Source organism: Ursus arctos, unplaced genomic scaffold, assembly GCF_023065955.2.
Source record: "Ursus arctos isolate Adak ecotype North America unplaced genomic scaffold, UrsArc2.0 scaffold_19, whole genome shotgun sequence".
Lineage (NCBI taxonomy): Eukaryota > Metazoa > Chordata > Mammalia > Carnivora > Ursidae > Ursus > Ursus arctos.
In genome coordinates, this window is record NW_026622863.1 from 48,848,144 (window position 1) to 48,862,112 (window position 13,969).

At 55.5% G+C, this 13,969-nt stretch overlaps 2 protein-coding genes across 5 annotated transcripts in view; one reads left to right on the plus strand and one right to left on the minus strand.

Moving 5' to 3' along the window:
• Window positions 1–3,129, minus strand: part of STRN4 (striatin 4) — a 25,825-nt gene extending 22,696 nt beyond the window's left edge. For 2 of the 3 annotated variants that reach the window (XM_026481986.4, XM_026481985.4), the window contains exon 1: window positions 2,827–3,129. In XM_026481986.4, coding sequence (XP_026337771.1) covers window positions 2,827–3,108 — 282 coding nt within the window. In that variant the 5' untranslated portion in view covers window positions 3,109–3,129. The remainder of the gene's footprint in view (window positions 1–2,826) is intronic. The other variant, XM_044378198.3, reaches the window with a different exon arrangement.
• On the plus strand, window positions 2,740–12,420 carry FKRP (fukutin related protein). 2 transcript variants are annotated; one of them, XM_026481993.4, is made up of 3 exons: window positions 2,740–2,773; window positions 4,348–4,405; window positions 8,877–12,420. In XM_026481993.4, exon 3 carries the CDS (start codon window positions 8,916–8,918, stop codon window positions 10,401–10,403), a length of 1,488 nt encoding a protein of 495 aa, XP_026337778.1. In that variant the 5' UTR covers window positions 2,740–2,773; window positions 4,348–4,405; window positions 8,877–8,915; the 3' UTR covers window positions 10,404–12,420. The 2 variants fall into 2 exon arrangements, with proteins under 2 accessions (XP_026337778.1, XP_057170492.1); XM_057314509.1 differs by having other exon boundaries at window positions 2,760–2,773; window positions 4,351–4,405.
• Window positions 12,421–13,969: the final 1,549 nt, after the last annotated feature.

Below are 13,969 nucleotides of genomic sequence, written 5' to 3' on the forward strand. Positions count from 1 at the left end.
TATTCAGGGTTCCTCACAAAGGTCTGCCACGGGCCAGGCCTTCAAGGATCTCACAAGAGAAGTCACACCTCTGTTAAGAGGTAAGTGTCCAAGCAAAGGTGTGTAAAATGAGGTGCCGCTGAAGGGAGTGCGTGGAACCGTGGGGGCAGCTTGAACTGGTCACCGTTTCATAAACATAGCTGTTCTACGATTCCCCCCAGCTATTCCGCTTTCTACTCACTTGGGAATATAAAGATATTCACTGCAGCCATTTCTGATGGGGGGGGGGACTGGAAAGAAGCTAAAAGTCTGTCAACAAGGGTCAACTAAAGGAGCTACGGTATCAACATCCAGTGGAATGTAGTTATCAGAAGTAGTCCGCAAGTTCTCCGCACTGACAGGAAAGGAACACCGAGACACGGGTATGTGAAAAGTCGCAAAATGATTTGTATGTGACCTCATGTTTTATACACACAGAGTTGAACTGCTTCTCTAACAAGAACAGTTGCAGAGAAGAGGAGGGAAGGGGGGAGGGCTCTCCCTTTTCACTCATACACACACTTCTGAGACCTCTGCGTTTTCACTAATGTGACAGAACAAAAGGAAGCAGAGGTACACAGTAAGTGGTGCTGCAGCCTAGACATGGGAGAGCCTAACCAGGGGCTCTCCACACACTCCTCTCCAACTCCAAGAAGGGCCACTAGGTGAGGGCATAAACAGCGCTTTTCTCTTGTCAGTCTCAAAGACGAGAAGGTGGTACGGGTATGGTGGGCGCTGTAGGTGCACTGGCGGGAAGTCCCCCAGACCAAGATTCAATCCCAGGTCTGCTTATGACTGCTTGGATGATCCCGAGGAGGCCACTGGGCTTCAGTGGAACATTCTCTTCATCTGTACTGGGCAGCAGAGAGGTACAGAGCATGGGTTCTTAAAAGCCCACAGACCAGCCCGGCCACCCACAGGCTGTGATCCTAGGTCAATCACGGACTGTCCCTCCCTCAGAGCCTCCCTTTCCTCTTTGGATTCTTTTCTCAAAAAGCAAGGGGGTGGGGGAATAGGATCACTCACCCTCCCAGAATGTTCCAAGGCTTAAAGGATACCAAGTATCCAAAGTGCTATGTACAGTGCCTGGCACCTCATATGTGCTCAATAAACAGCAGCTGCTGTCATTACTGCTGAGTGAGAGCAATGACACCTGCCCGGTCTCCATAATGGGGTATTGAGATCTAGCGAGATGGATGCTGGGAAAGAGCTCCAGAAACAGAGCTGAACACAAAAGTGAGGGGTGCTTACATAAGGATTCCTCTCCCACCTCAATGCCAAGCCTCAGCTACCACACAGCTCAGATCCCTACGTGGTGGTGGTGGGGGGGGGGGGTGTTGCAGAATGCTCTCTTCATTCAGCCTCTGGACAAAATTCTAATTGGTTATTTATTTGGGGTCCCCATATCAACTAGACAGGAAACCGTGAACCAGAAGGGGAAAATTGAACTGGCAGAAGTAGATACTGGCTTCTGCTAATTATACCCCAGCCCAGGAACCCTCGAGAATCCTCGAGGCCCATCCCTGGGTCCCTTCCAAACCTCACAGCTCTGATGCTCCATCCTCCAGACACCCCACAAACAGACCCACACTTCTCAAGGTCACGAAACCCAGTCCAACTCTTCGGGCTCTAACAGACATCATCCCAGGGCACACTCCTCTCCCAAGCTACTCCACAAACCATGGGGTCCTTTCCCAGAAACTTCCACAAACGCATCTCCCAGAGGCCTTCTGAAATGCTTCTTCAACGCTGTCTGGCTGCTCTGCAAAATCTCCCCGCCACCCTCCAGGTACCCCCCCCCCCCAAGTCCTCCTGTCTCCATCCCAGGTCCCCTTATCTCTACCACGTTGGACGCCACCGCACTCCAGTCCAGGGTTCTCCAACTGACATCCCATACACACGTCTCATCTCAAGGCCAATGCCCGCCCCCCGCCCCCCCGCACTCCTCCACACCCCTCAAACTAGAGTTTCCGCTCTGCAGCTCTTCCATACAGGCTCCCAGACCAAGTCCTGGCCCTGTTCATGCTTCCACTCCCGGGACCCCACCCTACACTCGATAGCCACACATGCCGGGCTCCCCAAAGTTTCCTCCTTAGAGGGGAGGGCACACATCTTCCTCCTGGGACCCCCCGAGGCCTTCTTCTCATCCCGAGTCCTCATATAGCCATCTTTCAGTTCCCTCTACCCGCCTCCCCCGTCCAAACGCTCCGAAACACACCCGGTCCCAGGCTCCGTGACTTCCTCTCCACTCAGACCAGTTCCCCGCTCGACTCGCTCTCGCCCTCGGCAGCTCCCAAGTTCCCCCGACGCCCCCTCTCTCCCACCCGAAGCCCATCAGGTTCCACCTCCAACCCTCACCTGGTCAGGGACGGGGGTGGGAGCCCGGCGGCACCTTTCGGGCTTTTGCTCACTCCCAACAACAAGACCCCCCCCCCAACTCCTCCTACCACCCTTTGCTGAGTGCTCTTGGGCTCCCCTCAGGGCCCGAGGTCCCTGTCCAGGGAACCCGTCTGCCGGTCCGCTCACTCCCACTACAGCTCCCAGCCGGTTCCGGTCCCTTGCGCCCCTCCTCTCGGCCGGCCCCGGCCGGACCCTCCCGCCCCGGGGCCCCCCGACCCGCCTCGAGCCGCCGGGTGCCCTCCAGACCCCCCTCGGATGGCCCCTCACTTCGTCTCCGGGCCGGTCGCGGTCCCCTCCCGCCCCCCCGGCCGTCCCGGCGGCCATTGCTCCAAGATGGCGGCGGCGGCGGCGGCGGGTGAGGCCGGGCCGGGCCGGGCGGGGGGTCGTGGGTCCCGGGGCGGCGCTCACCTGCAACTCAGCGCGCTCGGCCTCCCAGCGGGCCTTCTCCGCTTCGAAGCGCGCCCACTCGTGCTGGATAAAGTGCAGGATCCCGGGCAGGCTCAGGGGCTCGGGTCCCGCTGTAGGCCCGGGGCTGCCTCCGCCGCCGCCTCCCTTACCAGCCGGGCCGGGCCCCGGGGCAGGGGCAGAGGGCAGGGCCGCCCCCGTCGGGCCGGGGCCCGCGCCAGAGCCCAGCGGGCGGCAGGAGGAGGCGGCGGCGGCGACCGCGGCGGCCGCTCGCTCCTCCATCATGGAGGCCCCGGGGCCGGCCCGCGCGCCCGCTGTGTCTCGCGCGCCTGCGCGGCCGCACCACCCCCCCCCACCCGCCCGCGCGCGCACTCGGCGGGGGCCGGGTGGGGGGGGCCGGTGATGGGAACGAGGCCGGGGGCGCGCCTCGCCCACCCGGGTCGACCCCGAAAGCGCGCGCGCACGTGCGGGTGGGCGGGAAGGGGCGGGGCGGAGGCGCGCGCCCCGAGGAGGGCTAACTGAGACCCAGACCCAGCGCGAGGGTCGCGCCTGGAAGAGCGGGACTTTGGGAGGAGCCGCTTTCTGCCCCTCTCCTCCTGCTTCGCCCCAAAGGAAAATTCTAACTCCCTCCAGACCGAAGTGTCACTCTCCTTGACCCTGTCCCTCTGAGAGAAAGGGCGACCACCAGGGGTGGTTTCAGCAATGGCCCCATCCTCTCTGATCCTGGCCCAGGTCGGTAGTCATGGTAACCCTTCCCCAGCATGGAACCCTCCCCCTTTGTGGTTTGGAGCCCTAAACCTCACCTGTCCCTGCCCCAGGAGGAGGTTGCTAAGGTAACCTAAGTCCCTGGTGGTCCTTCTGTCCCCACCTTCATTTGGTTACTATGGCAACGTCACCTAGCACCCAGGTAGAAAGGACCCCAGCTCCAAGGACACTGATTGCTGAGAGAACACCTCTTTCCCAACCCCTCCCCGTAGCCACCCAGCTGGGATTACCATGGCAACCATTTCCCCTCCTCTTTCTCATGGTGGGAGGTCCATGGACCAAACCAACCAGGTGTTTTTATTTAGAGAAGATGCTCTGCTGAGGAGGCGTTGCTATGGTTACAAGGCCTGGACCAGGAGATGGAAACAGGGAAGGCCAACCCCTGGTTACTATGGTAACAAGGACAGTCCCCCTTCCCGTGACCTTAAGAACCAGGCCCACCAAGGTGGAGGACAGTTTTAAGATTGGGTCTCAGGATGGAGTAGGTCTAGCGAAGGGGTTGTCATGGTAACAGCTTTGGTCACTTCTAGCCCCACCTTTCTGGACACATTCATAAGAAAGGGATGGTTATAGATTGCTGTGATAACTGACATCCTTCCCACCCATTCCTACGACACCCCAGGTGGTGCCCGAGCATATGGAACTTCAAAGAGAAAGGATTCTCTGACCTTCTCATTGCCACTTTTGTAGGTAAGGTGAAATCGTACTCTACTGTGCAAAATTGGCTGATTTGGGGTTTTCTGGTTCTCGTTCCCTCAGCAGTGCGGCTGAGCTGGGCTGGAACTGCCCACCCGGAGCTCCCGCAGCAACCGAGGAGGTAAGACGTTCCTCAGTGTCACCAGCACTCATGTGGAAACTGCCCTTCCCCTATATCGTTCATTTTCTTTGCCTGTCACGTTCCCATTCCACAGATGCAGCAGCTGAGGCTCAGTCCCGAGCAGAGCTCAGGCCAGGTGAACCCAGGCCTAAAGTGAATCCAGATCCGCTTACATTGTTTTGTGGGGAATGGAGAGACAAAGTCTCAGCTTTACTGACCTCTCCCCCCCGACCACCTTTTCTCTATCACAGCCCCCCCTCCCCGCTGGTTTCCTGACCTATCTGGAAGTTCTGTGTGTGATTTTTATCTTCCTACCTCTAGAGGCCCTGCCCAGTGACTGCTTCGATCTTTCCCTGTCCCCAGAACACAGGGTCTGGCACACAGGGTACTCAGTTAATATCTGTCTTTTGGGCTAATGGGTTGAATTTATTAAGTAATGTGCCATATTCAGCTTTGAAAACACCTGTCAGGTTAGGGCCGCAGAACGCTCACTGAAGGTGGACAGTGAGCTGGGCTGTCTGAGTGGACCCAAGGGAGACAGCAGAGCTTATTGGTTGAAAACATGGCTCTGGAGCCAGTGTTGTGGGTCAAATCCTGGGTTCACCACTTCCCAGCTATGTGGCCTTGAATGAGTGACTTCACTTCTCTGTGCTTTTTCCTCATCTTGAAATGTAATCAGAACATGAAAATTGAACAAGGTAATTTAAGTAAGGTGCTTAGAAAGGGATCCGGCCTATTGTGAGCAGCTAGAATTGTTGATACTATCATCGTATTGTGAGTCAGAGAAACAGAACATTTGGACCTTCAGAATCATCATTTCATACCCTTTGCCTCCATAAAGGAGTTTTGAGCCCTTATAGTTGGGGAAGCCAGGACCAACCGTGTTAGGGTACTGGATGATTCCTTTCTCTTCTCTGGTCCCCTCACCTGCTGGTCTGGCTATAGTACCCACTGGTCTCTGAGGACCCGATTTCTGTCCTCTGTCCTTCTGGGCACCTCTGGCCCAGAGTCAGCCAGACAGGGCATGGCGAGAGCCAGGGCCTGGGCGGTAGAGATCAGGGTTCTCCTTGAGTCCTTTCTGTCTCTGAACCACAGTTTCCCCATTGGAACAACTGGAGTCAGCCATTCGTGCCACACACATTTATTGAGCACCTGCTGTATGCCAGGCACTGAGCAAAATAATAAGTAAAATCTATGTGATAACGACTAGGGGAGAAGAATGCAGGGATGGGGCACAGGAAATTTGTAGGTGATAGGGAGATGCATTTGGAAAAAGAGTGGACAAAGAAAGGGCTCACTGGACAGGTGACATCTGAGCAGAGGGCCATGAGGGAGGAGCCATGCAGATACCTGGGGGAGAGCGTCCAGGCAGAGGGGATAGCCAGTGCTTTGGCCGCAATGCCCTGGGAGTATTTGAAGACTGGTGTTTGGTGGCCAGTGCGGCTGGAGCTGACAAAGTCAGTGAGAGAGGGTGAGGGATCACGTGGGACCTTACGGACCCCGGTGGAGACTTTGGCTTTTCCTTTGAGTGAGTTGTAATCCACAGAAGGGTTTGAGCAGATGCAGGACTCAAATCGAATTTGAGTTTTCACAGGATCCCTCGGGGGGCTGAGTGGGGAACAGACTGGGGGGGATGAGAACAGAGCAGGAAGATGGTCTCTTTAGAATCTTCAGAAGATTCTAGAACCATCAGTGGTCTCTCCTGTGCTTCTGTGTACATAAGCTCTAAGATTCTAAGATTTTGAAGACCCCAGAAGATTCTATGGTTCCAGAGCCCGCTCCCCCCCCCCCCCCCCAGTAATGTGAGGTCAGGGTTATTGTCTGTCTCTGTGTGCTCTGTGTCCGCTGCTGGGTCCCCAGTGCCTAGAACAATGCCTGGCATATTGTAGGAGTTCCACAAAGAGGGAAGAACCGAAGGAAGAATCAGTCTAAGATCCAGAAGGTGATTCCAAGGTTTTAAAGAGCAACTCCGACTCTTAAGAGCCAGCGAGCTGGGTCCGAGAAGGACAGGCAGACCTGGGACAGGTGAAGAGGGGTAGGAGGCCATTCCTGGTAAGAGAGAGAGAGGAGAGAGGAGGCAGGAAGACCCGGGGCCCCAAGCCACAGTACAGAGTCTGGCTTCAGGAACCTGAGGCCTTCTAGACTCCGAGAACCCTGGCCTTGGGCATCAGTTTTCCACCAGGTGCACTTTCAGCGCCCACCCGTGGGCTAGGAACACAGAGGTGATCGAGGAAGCCCTGGCTTTACCCTCCCGGGTCTCACAGTCTAGTAGGGCAGACAGACCCATCCCCAGATGATACCCAGCCAGAATGGGCAGGGCTGGGATGGGGAGCCCAGGGGCTTCCAGAGCCCATAGAGGACTTCTGACCAAGCCTGGGGTTCAGGGATGGCTTCCTGGGGGAGGAGGCATCAGAGCTGAGGCCTAAAGCATAAGGAGGAGTTCTCCAGGAGAAAAGAAGCATGGGGAGAAGGGGTGTCCGGGAAGGGAAATCTTTTAAGCAGAAAGAACAGAATGTACAGAGGCCTAGAAATAACATCTGTTGGAGGAAAAGTCCACGGTGGCTTAGGCAGAGTTTGACACATGGCAGGAGATGGAGTTGGACTGGTGGGCCAGCAAGAGACCCAAGGTCACCCAAGGCCTTGCGGGAGGTCGTAAGAAACTTGAACTTTTTCCTCAGGGTACTGGGTAGCCATGGCAGGTTCTGCGCAGGGAGGGAGAGGTCAAGTTTGTGCTTTATGAAGACCCCTCCGGGTGTCACGAGGAGCGGACTTGGTCAAGAGACCAGGGGAGGCTGAGTGGGGATTTGGGTGGACCAGGAATGAAGGGGGAGCTGTGGTCAGAAGTATTGAGGAGGGGGCGCCTGGGTGGCACAGCGGTTAAGCGTCTGCCTTCGGCTCAGGGCGTGATCCCGGCGATCTGGGATCGAGCCCCACGTCAGGCTCTTCCTCTATGAGCCTGCTTCTTCCTCTCCCACTCCCCCTGCTTGTGTTCCCTCTCTCGCTGGCTGTCTCTATCTCTGTCAAATAAATAAATAAAATCTTAAAAAAAAAAAAAAAAGAAGTATTGAGGAGGTAGGAAGATTAGCCAGGTCTCTGATGTCCGCTTTCTGGGAGGAGTAGAAACCTGTGGAAATCCTTCATGGGGAAACTTTTTTTTGAGTATTTGCTGAGCCCAGAGAGTTAGTTACACCTCAGGTGCTGGAAACCAGCCAGAGCTTCGCGTTGTGATGGGGACAGGGTGACAGCGCCATCTGGGGGTTGCTTAGGAGTGCCGCGGATGAAGGAAGGGTGGGTGTGTCCGATGGCCCCTAGCCACGTATCTTAAGAGGCTGCCCAGTCCCCTTTAAAAAAATATATAGATAGCGGCGCCTGGGTGGCTCAGTCGTTAAGCGTCTGCCTTTAGCTCAGGGCGTGATCCCGGAGTCCTGGGATCGAGCCCCACATCGAGCCCCACATCGGGTTCCTCCGCTGGGAGCCTGCTTCTCCCTATCCCACTCCCCCTGCTTGTGTTCCCTCTCTCGCTGGCTGTCTATCTCTCTGTTAATAAATAAATAAAATCTTTAAAATAGATAGATAGATAGATAGATATAGATATTTTATTTTTATTTTATTTTTTATCTATTATTTGGTAGGACTTAGCATTCAAGGTTTTTTTTTTAATTTCAGGTTTTTACTTAAATTCTGGTTAGTTAACACATGGTAAAATTGCTTTGGTTTTTGTTTTTTAATCAATTACTGGTCAATATTAAAAATTGGGATAGTTGTGATTTAAGAAAACACTTCTAGCTTCCCTTGCAAAACCAAACCGATCTGGCTGACCATCGGGAAAGAGATGACCAGATGGCACAGGATTTGAGGAAGTGAGAAGGGGACCGTGGGGGAGGGGCTTGGCAGGCCAATGCTGAAGCAGCAGCCTCACCCTGGAGCCCAAGCCAGAGTGGGAGAGGGACAGGAGAGACAGATCAGGGGGGGCTTCCTGGAGGAGGGAATGGTGGAGCAGAAGGTACAAGCTGGGCCTGGGAATGGAGTGGGACATTTATAACTGAACCGGAACCTGAATGAGAAGTTGCCAAAGAAAAGGATAAAGATTAGGTGCGATTGAACAAGGAAGAAGGGAAGGTAAATCATTCGATAAAACCTTGCTGAGCACCAGGCTCTGTGCTGGGTGGAACTAGGGACCAGCAGTGATTGAACCAAGCTCAGAACCTGCCCAGTGGGAGGACAGATACCTGTGCCCACGCAGAAATGGGGTGGAGTGGTGGGCTAGGGTGGGAGAACCCAAGGAGCTGAAGGAGCCCAGAGGGGGTGGATGAGAGGTCAGAGAGGGCTTCCTGGAGGAGGCGAAGTCGGAGCTGAAACCAAATTGAGAAAGGGATGGGAGGGAAGGGCAGCGCTGAGGAGGGGAGGGGTGGGGGGGCAGGAGGCTTCTGACAACCAGCTCCAGCCTCCCCTTTCGTTCTCCCCTCCCCAGGATGCCCTGGAAGCCCAGCTAGGGCCTGGCTGTGGCCCCATGCGTCTCACCCGCTGCCAGGCTGCCCTGGCAGCCGCCATCACGCTCAACCTCCTGGTCCTCTTCTATGTCTCATGGCTGCAGCACCAGCCCGGGAACTCCCGGGCCCGGGGTCCCCGCCGTGGAGCTGCTGCCGGCCCCCGAGTCACCGTCCTGGTGCGGGAGTTCGAAGCCTTTGACAACGCAGTCCCTGAGCTGGTGGACTCCTTCTTGCAACAGGACCCAGCCCAGCCAGTGGTGGTGGCCGCCGACACGCTCCCCTACCCGCCCCTGGCCCTGCCCCGCCTTCCCAACGTTCGCCTAGCGCTGCTCCAGCCCGCCCTGGACCGGCCCGCCGCGGCCTCGCGCCCTGAGACCTATGTGGCCACCGAGTTCGTGGCCCTGGTGCCCGACGGGACGAGGGCCGAGGCACCGGGCCAGCTGGAGCGCATGGTGGAGGTGCTCCGGGCGGGAGGGGCTCGCCTGGTGGCCGCCCCCGTCGCCTCGGCCAACCCTGCCCGGTGCCTGGCCCTGAACGTCAGCCTGCGGGAATGGACGGCCCGCTATGGCCCCGCGCCCTCCGCGCCCCGCTGCGACGCCCTGGACGGAGACGCCGTGGTGCTCCTGCGCGCCCGTGACCTCTTCAACCTGTCGGCGCCCCTGGCCCGGCCGGTGGGCACCGGCCTCTTCCTGCAGACGGCCCTGCGCGGCTGGGCGGTGCAGCTGCTGGAGCAGCCGTTCGGCGCCGCGCGCCAGCCTCCCCTGGCCACGGCCCACGCACGCTGGAAGGCGGAGCGCGAGGGGCGCGTGCGGCGGGCGGCGCTGCTGCGCTCGCTGGGCATCCGCCTGGTGAGCGGGGAGGGCGGGCGCCTCGAGTGGTTCGGCTGCAGCAAGGAGACCCCGCGCTGCTTCGGGACGGTGGTGGGCGACACGCCGGCCTACCTCTACGAGGAGCGCTGGACGCCCCCATGCTGCCTGCGCGCGCTGCGGGAGACCGCGCGCTATGTGGTGGGCGTGCTGGAGGCGGCGGGCGTGCGCTACTGGCTGGAGGGCGGCTCGCTGCTCGGGGCTGCCCGCCACGGGGACATCATCCCGTGGGACTACGACGTGGACCTGGGCATCTACCTGGAGGACGTGGGCAACTGCGAGCAGCTGCGAGGGGCCGAGGCGGGCTCGGTGGTGGACGAGCGCGGCTTCGTGTGGGAGAAGGCGGTAGAGGGTGACTTCTTCCGCGTGCAGTACAGCGAGAGCAACCACCTGCACGTCGACCTGTGGCCTTTCTACCCCCGTAACGGGGTCATGACCAAGGACACGTGGTTGGACCACCGGCAGGATGTCGAGTTCCCCGAACACTTCCTGCAGCCTCTCGTGCCCCTGTCCTTTGCTGGCTTCGTGGCTCAGGCGCCTAACAACTACCGTCGCTTCCTGGAGCTCAAGTTTGGCCCCGGGGTCATCGAGAACCCCGAGTACCCCAACCCGTCACTCCTGAGTTTGGCAGGAAGCGGCTGAAGCTCCAGCCCCCGCTCCTGGGGTGTGAAGAACACGCGTGCACGGGGAGCTGTCCTTTGCTTTGGTGCTGCTGGCATTTGGTGGGCGGGCCGGGGATGCCAAGCTGCCTGGTGAGGCCCAGCACGGTCCTGGAGTTCGAAGACATGCCCTGCCCAAGATTTCCAAGAGCTTGGGTTTTATTTAGAGCACGGACAGCTTTGTAAAGAGGAAGAAGTGTACGTTCTGCGGCTGGACTGCCGCGATTAAAACCCCAGCTCTACCACCTACTCGTTATGCAGGCGTGGGCGAGTGTCCCAGCTTCTCGGCGTGTCCGTTTCCTCCAGGATTTAGTGAATGCCCTCGCAGCGTAGCTCACAAAGAGCCTGCCGGGCGCTTGGTGGCTGGGGTTGCTTCGGCCACTAGAGGGCGACTTCGTCCTGCTCTGGGGCCAAGGCCCGGGTAAGCCCGGGACCTCCTCCGGTAGCTTTCCTAACTCTTGAGACTTTGGGCTCTCTAATCCCCTGGTCCTGGCGGGGAAGAATGGCTATCTCCCTTCTTCCAGAATGGGATCTCCTTGCCTCCTGGGAGAGCCCTGTGAGGTGCATGCTGCTGTTAACCCCATCCTACAGAGGGGGAAACAGACTCAGCCCTGAGCTGCTGCTGTGGTTAAGAACCGGGCTCTGGATGCCAGACCCACTCCGTATTAACTGCGTTACCTCATTGTTTTAGCGCCCTGCACCTGTTAGCCCGCTTGCAAGGCGGGGTAAACAGCAATCATAGCTCACATTACTCAGCACGTATGGTGTGCCAGGCATCCTTCTCAGCGTTTGACAAGGATTCACTGATGGACCTCTCACCTCAACCCTCTGAGGCGCGAGCTGCTGTTATTCCCATTTTACAGACGAGCACACAGAGGCCAGAATGGGAAAGTCACTTGCCCAAGGTCAGACAGCTTAGGAAGTGACGGAGCAGGGACTTGAACCCGGGCAGTCAGGCTGGAGCCCACACTGAAGTTGGATGCTATGCCCCTCTCTAGCAACGTTACATGAGAGGGGGGTCCCGGCAGGCCCCACCACTTAGCAGGTGAGGCCACGGCGGCCTTCCTTTTGTCATCATGCGCCCAAGAGTAAACGCTGTTTGGGCAAGCATCCCCAATATGCGTATTTATTTATAAATTATATACAGGTACTACGATCGTTCTGTATATGAGTAATAAGGCTTAAATTATTCCATTTTAAAATTTAAAATAAATATAGAGGTTTTTGTTTACTTGGCTCATCTCGGTGACTTGTCCTGCACACCCCCTGGGTGTGTGTAGCCAGCTTTTGGGAACACGGGCTCTGAGGCATGAGAGGCCTGGGGTCAAAACCCAGTGCTGCCACTTTCTCCCACTGGGAACTTGGGCCACAGTGACCCTGCCTCTCTGAACCTCTGCTTTGCACCTGGGAAATGCGGGTCATGAACGTTCACCCCACAGGGGTGCTGTGAGCCACTGGAGTGGTAAAGGGCTCAGGAATCAAGGCTGGGTTTGGCTCCCGGCGTGGCCACTTACTTGTGATCTTAGGCAAGTCACTGCCTCCTCGGACCTATAGGTTGGGTGTGGGGGATGGGTGATACTGCAGAAGCACGAAGCCCTTGGAGGAGGCTGCGTCACAGACCAGCAAGAGAAGATAATGCAAATCGGGCCCAATCTCAAACGTGGCTCAGACATCCAAAGTCCAACTTCTTAGAACACAGCCTCTATTTTTAGCCACTGAACCTGCAAATGGCTCCCAGAGACTGTTGGGTTTCCATGGAGCATTCTGGAAACATATGGGGATGATTTGGGTTATCACTGGGATGGGGTGGTGCTTTTGGCTCTTGGGAGGCATAGCCCAGGGGCGGAGATGTCATAATACTGCAGGATGTCTCCGAACAATAAAGCACCGGCCCGGTTTTGAGGTGTCCCATTGGACATTCATGGACGTGTGATGTTCGAAGTCTTTTGCAACTGGTATGATGATATAAATTAATATATATGTTAATATATGCATCAAAATGTTTAAATATTTCTTTTTTCTTCTCTGAAGAATGGAAACGCTCTCTCTCTAGATACATATTTCTTTGACTTGTTTGCCAAGAACCTAAGCTGAAGCTCAAATCATTCTTAAATCATGCAATGATTTTGTTTGATCTAGAAACTTACTTAGAAATTGGTGGTGCAATTTCTTGATTGATATGCTATATATATATATATATACACACATACACATATATATTCATTTATTTAATTACTTAATTTATTATATAAAATATATATAAAATAACCCTGGCTTAGCTGTGATTTGATAAGAGAACCACATCCAGTGCTTCTGGCAACTTCCCATTAAACCGAGTGCCATTAGGTGACTTGGGGTCTCAGCAGATAAAGAATTTCTCTTAGCACTATCCACAGTGTTTTGGCGTTTTCTCCTCTCTTCCTTGTTCCTGAACTAACAACAACTAGACTAAAAACTTCTGTAGCTCTTATAATATTGCCTGACAGCTCTGTGTAATCAGTACCTTTATCATCGACTGGGTAATCGTACAACAGAAGACCAATTGCAACAATTAACTTGAATTAATGGGTTTATATTAGGATGTGTTATTACTGCCTTTTAGTGCTTTCTCAATTCCTCTCGTACGATTAGCCAGAACAGAAGTATTTCGATATTGTAAAAACCAGCACATCCATACTAGTGCAGAGTAACCAAAACCCGGTTAAGAATGATCGGAGCCCTGTTGGTTGAGCGTTGGTTGAGCGTCTGCCTTCAGCTCGGGTCATGATCCCAGGGTCCTGGGATCCAGCCCCGCGTCCGGCCACCTGCTGGGGGGTGGGGCGGAGCCTGTTTCTCCTTCTCCCTCTGCCATGCCCCCCCCTCTTGCACTCTCTGGCTCTCTCGGTCAAATAAATAAATAATATCTTTAAAAAAAAAATTATCTGAGCCCTCGGCAGGGGTGCCTGGCTGGCTCAGTCGGAAAGAGCATGCAGCTCTTGATCTCAGGGTCGTGAGTTCAAGCCCCACGTTGGGGGTAGAGATTACTAAATAAATAAATAAATAAATAAATAAATAAATAAAACAAACTTCAAAAAATAAATAACATAAAATCATGTGAATCATGTGCAGGTGGGTTATACTATCTACGACCTTCATTTCAGCAGAGCCCAGAGGATTTTCCCAGAGCTGACATTCAAGCCAACACATGCACGGCTGTGGCCACGATGGTGATTAAAACATGAAAATATCACATTAGAGCTTACTGATCTGTTGGTAAATGGTCATCGCCATGGACGACCCCTCCCCCCATCATTACCCCCCTGGCTCTCCATGGGGACTCCCTGGACTTCTCCCCTCCAGCACCCCAGCAGCCAAAGGGTTAACACGGGGCACAGCCGGAAGGAAGGAGGTTCATGTCTCCAGTGCTGTTGGATGCATTGCTCCCTTTACCAAGCAGTAAATATTCGTGTATCCTTTCTGGGCGTTACAGAAGATTTGCTATGGAAAGTCGATGGCAGGCAAAACACCTGTGTCCAAATGCGCCTTGTATACAGTAGCCCCAAACCGGAA

Bases quoted from the DNA above. Each gene is read 5' to 3' on its own strand.
- FKRP (XM_026481993.4), top strand. From the start codon at position 8,916: ATGCGTCTCACCCGCTGCCAGGCTGCCCTGGCAGCCGCCATCACGCTC.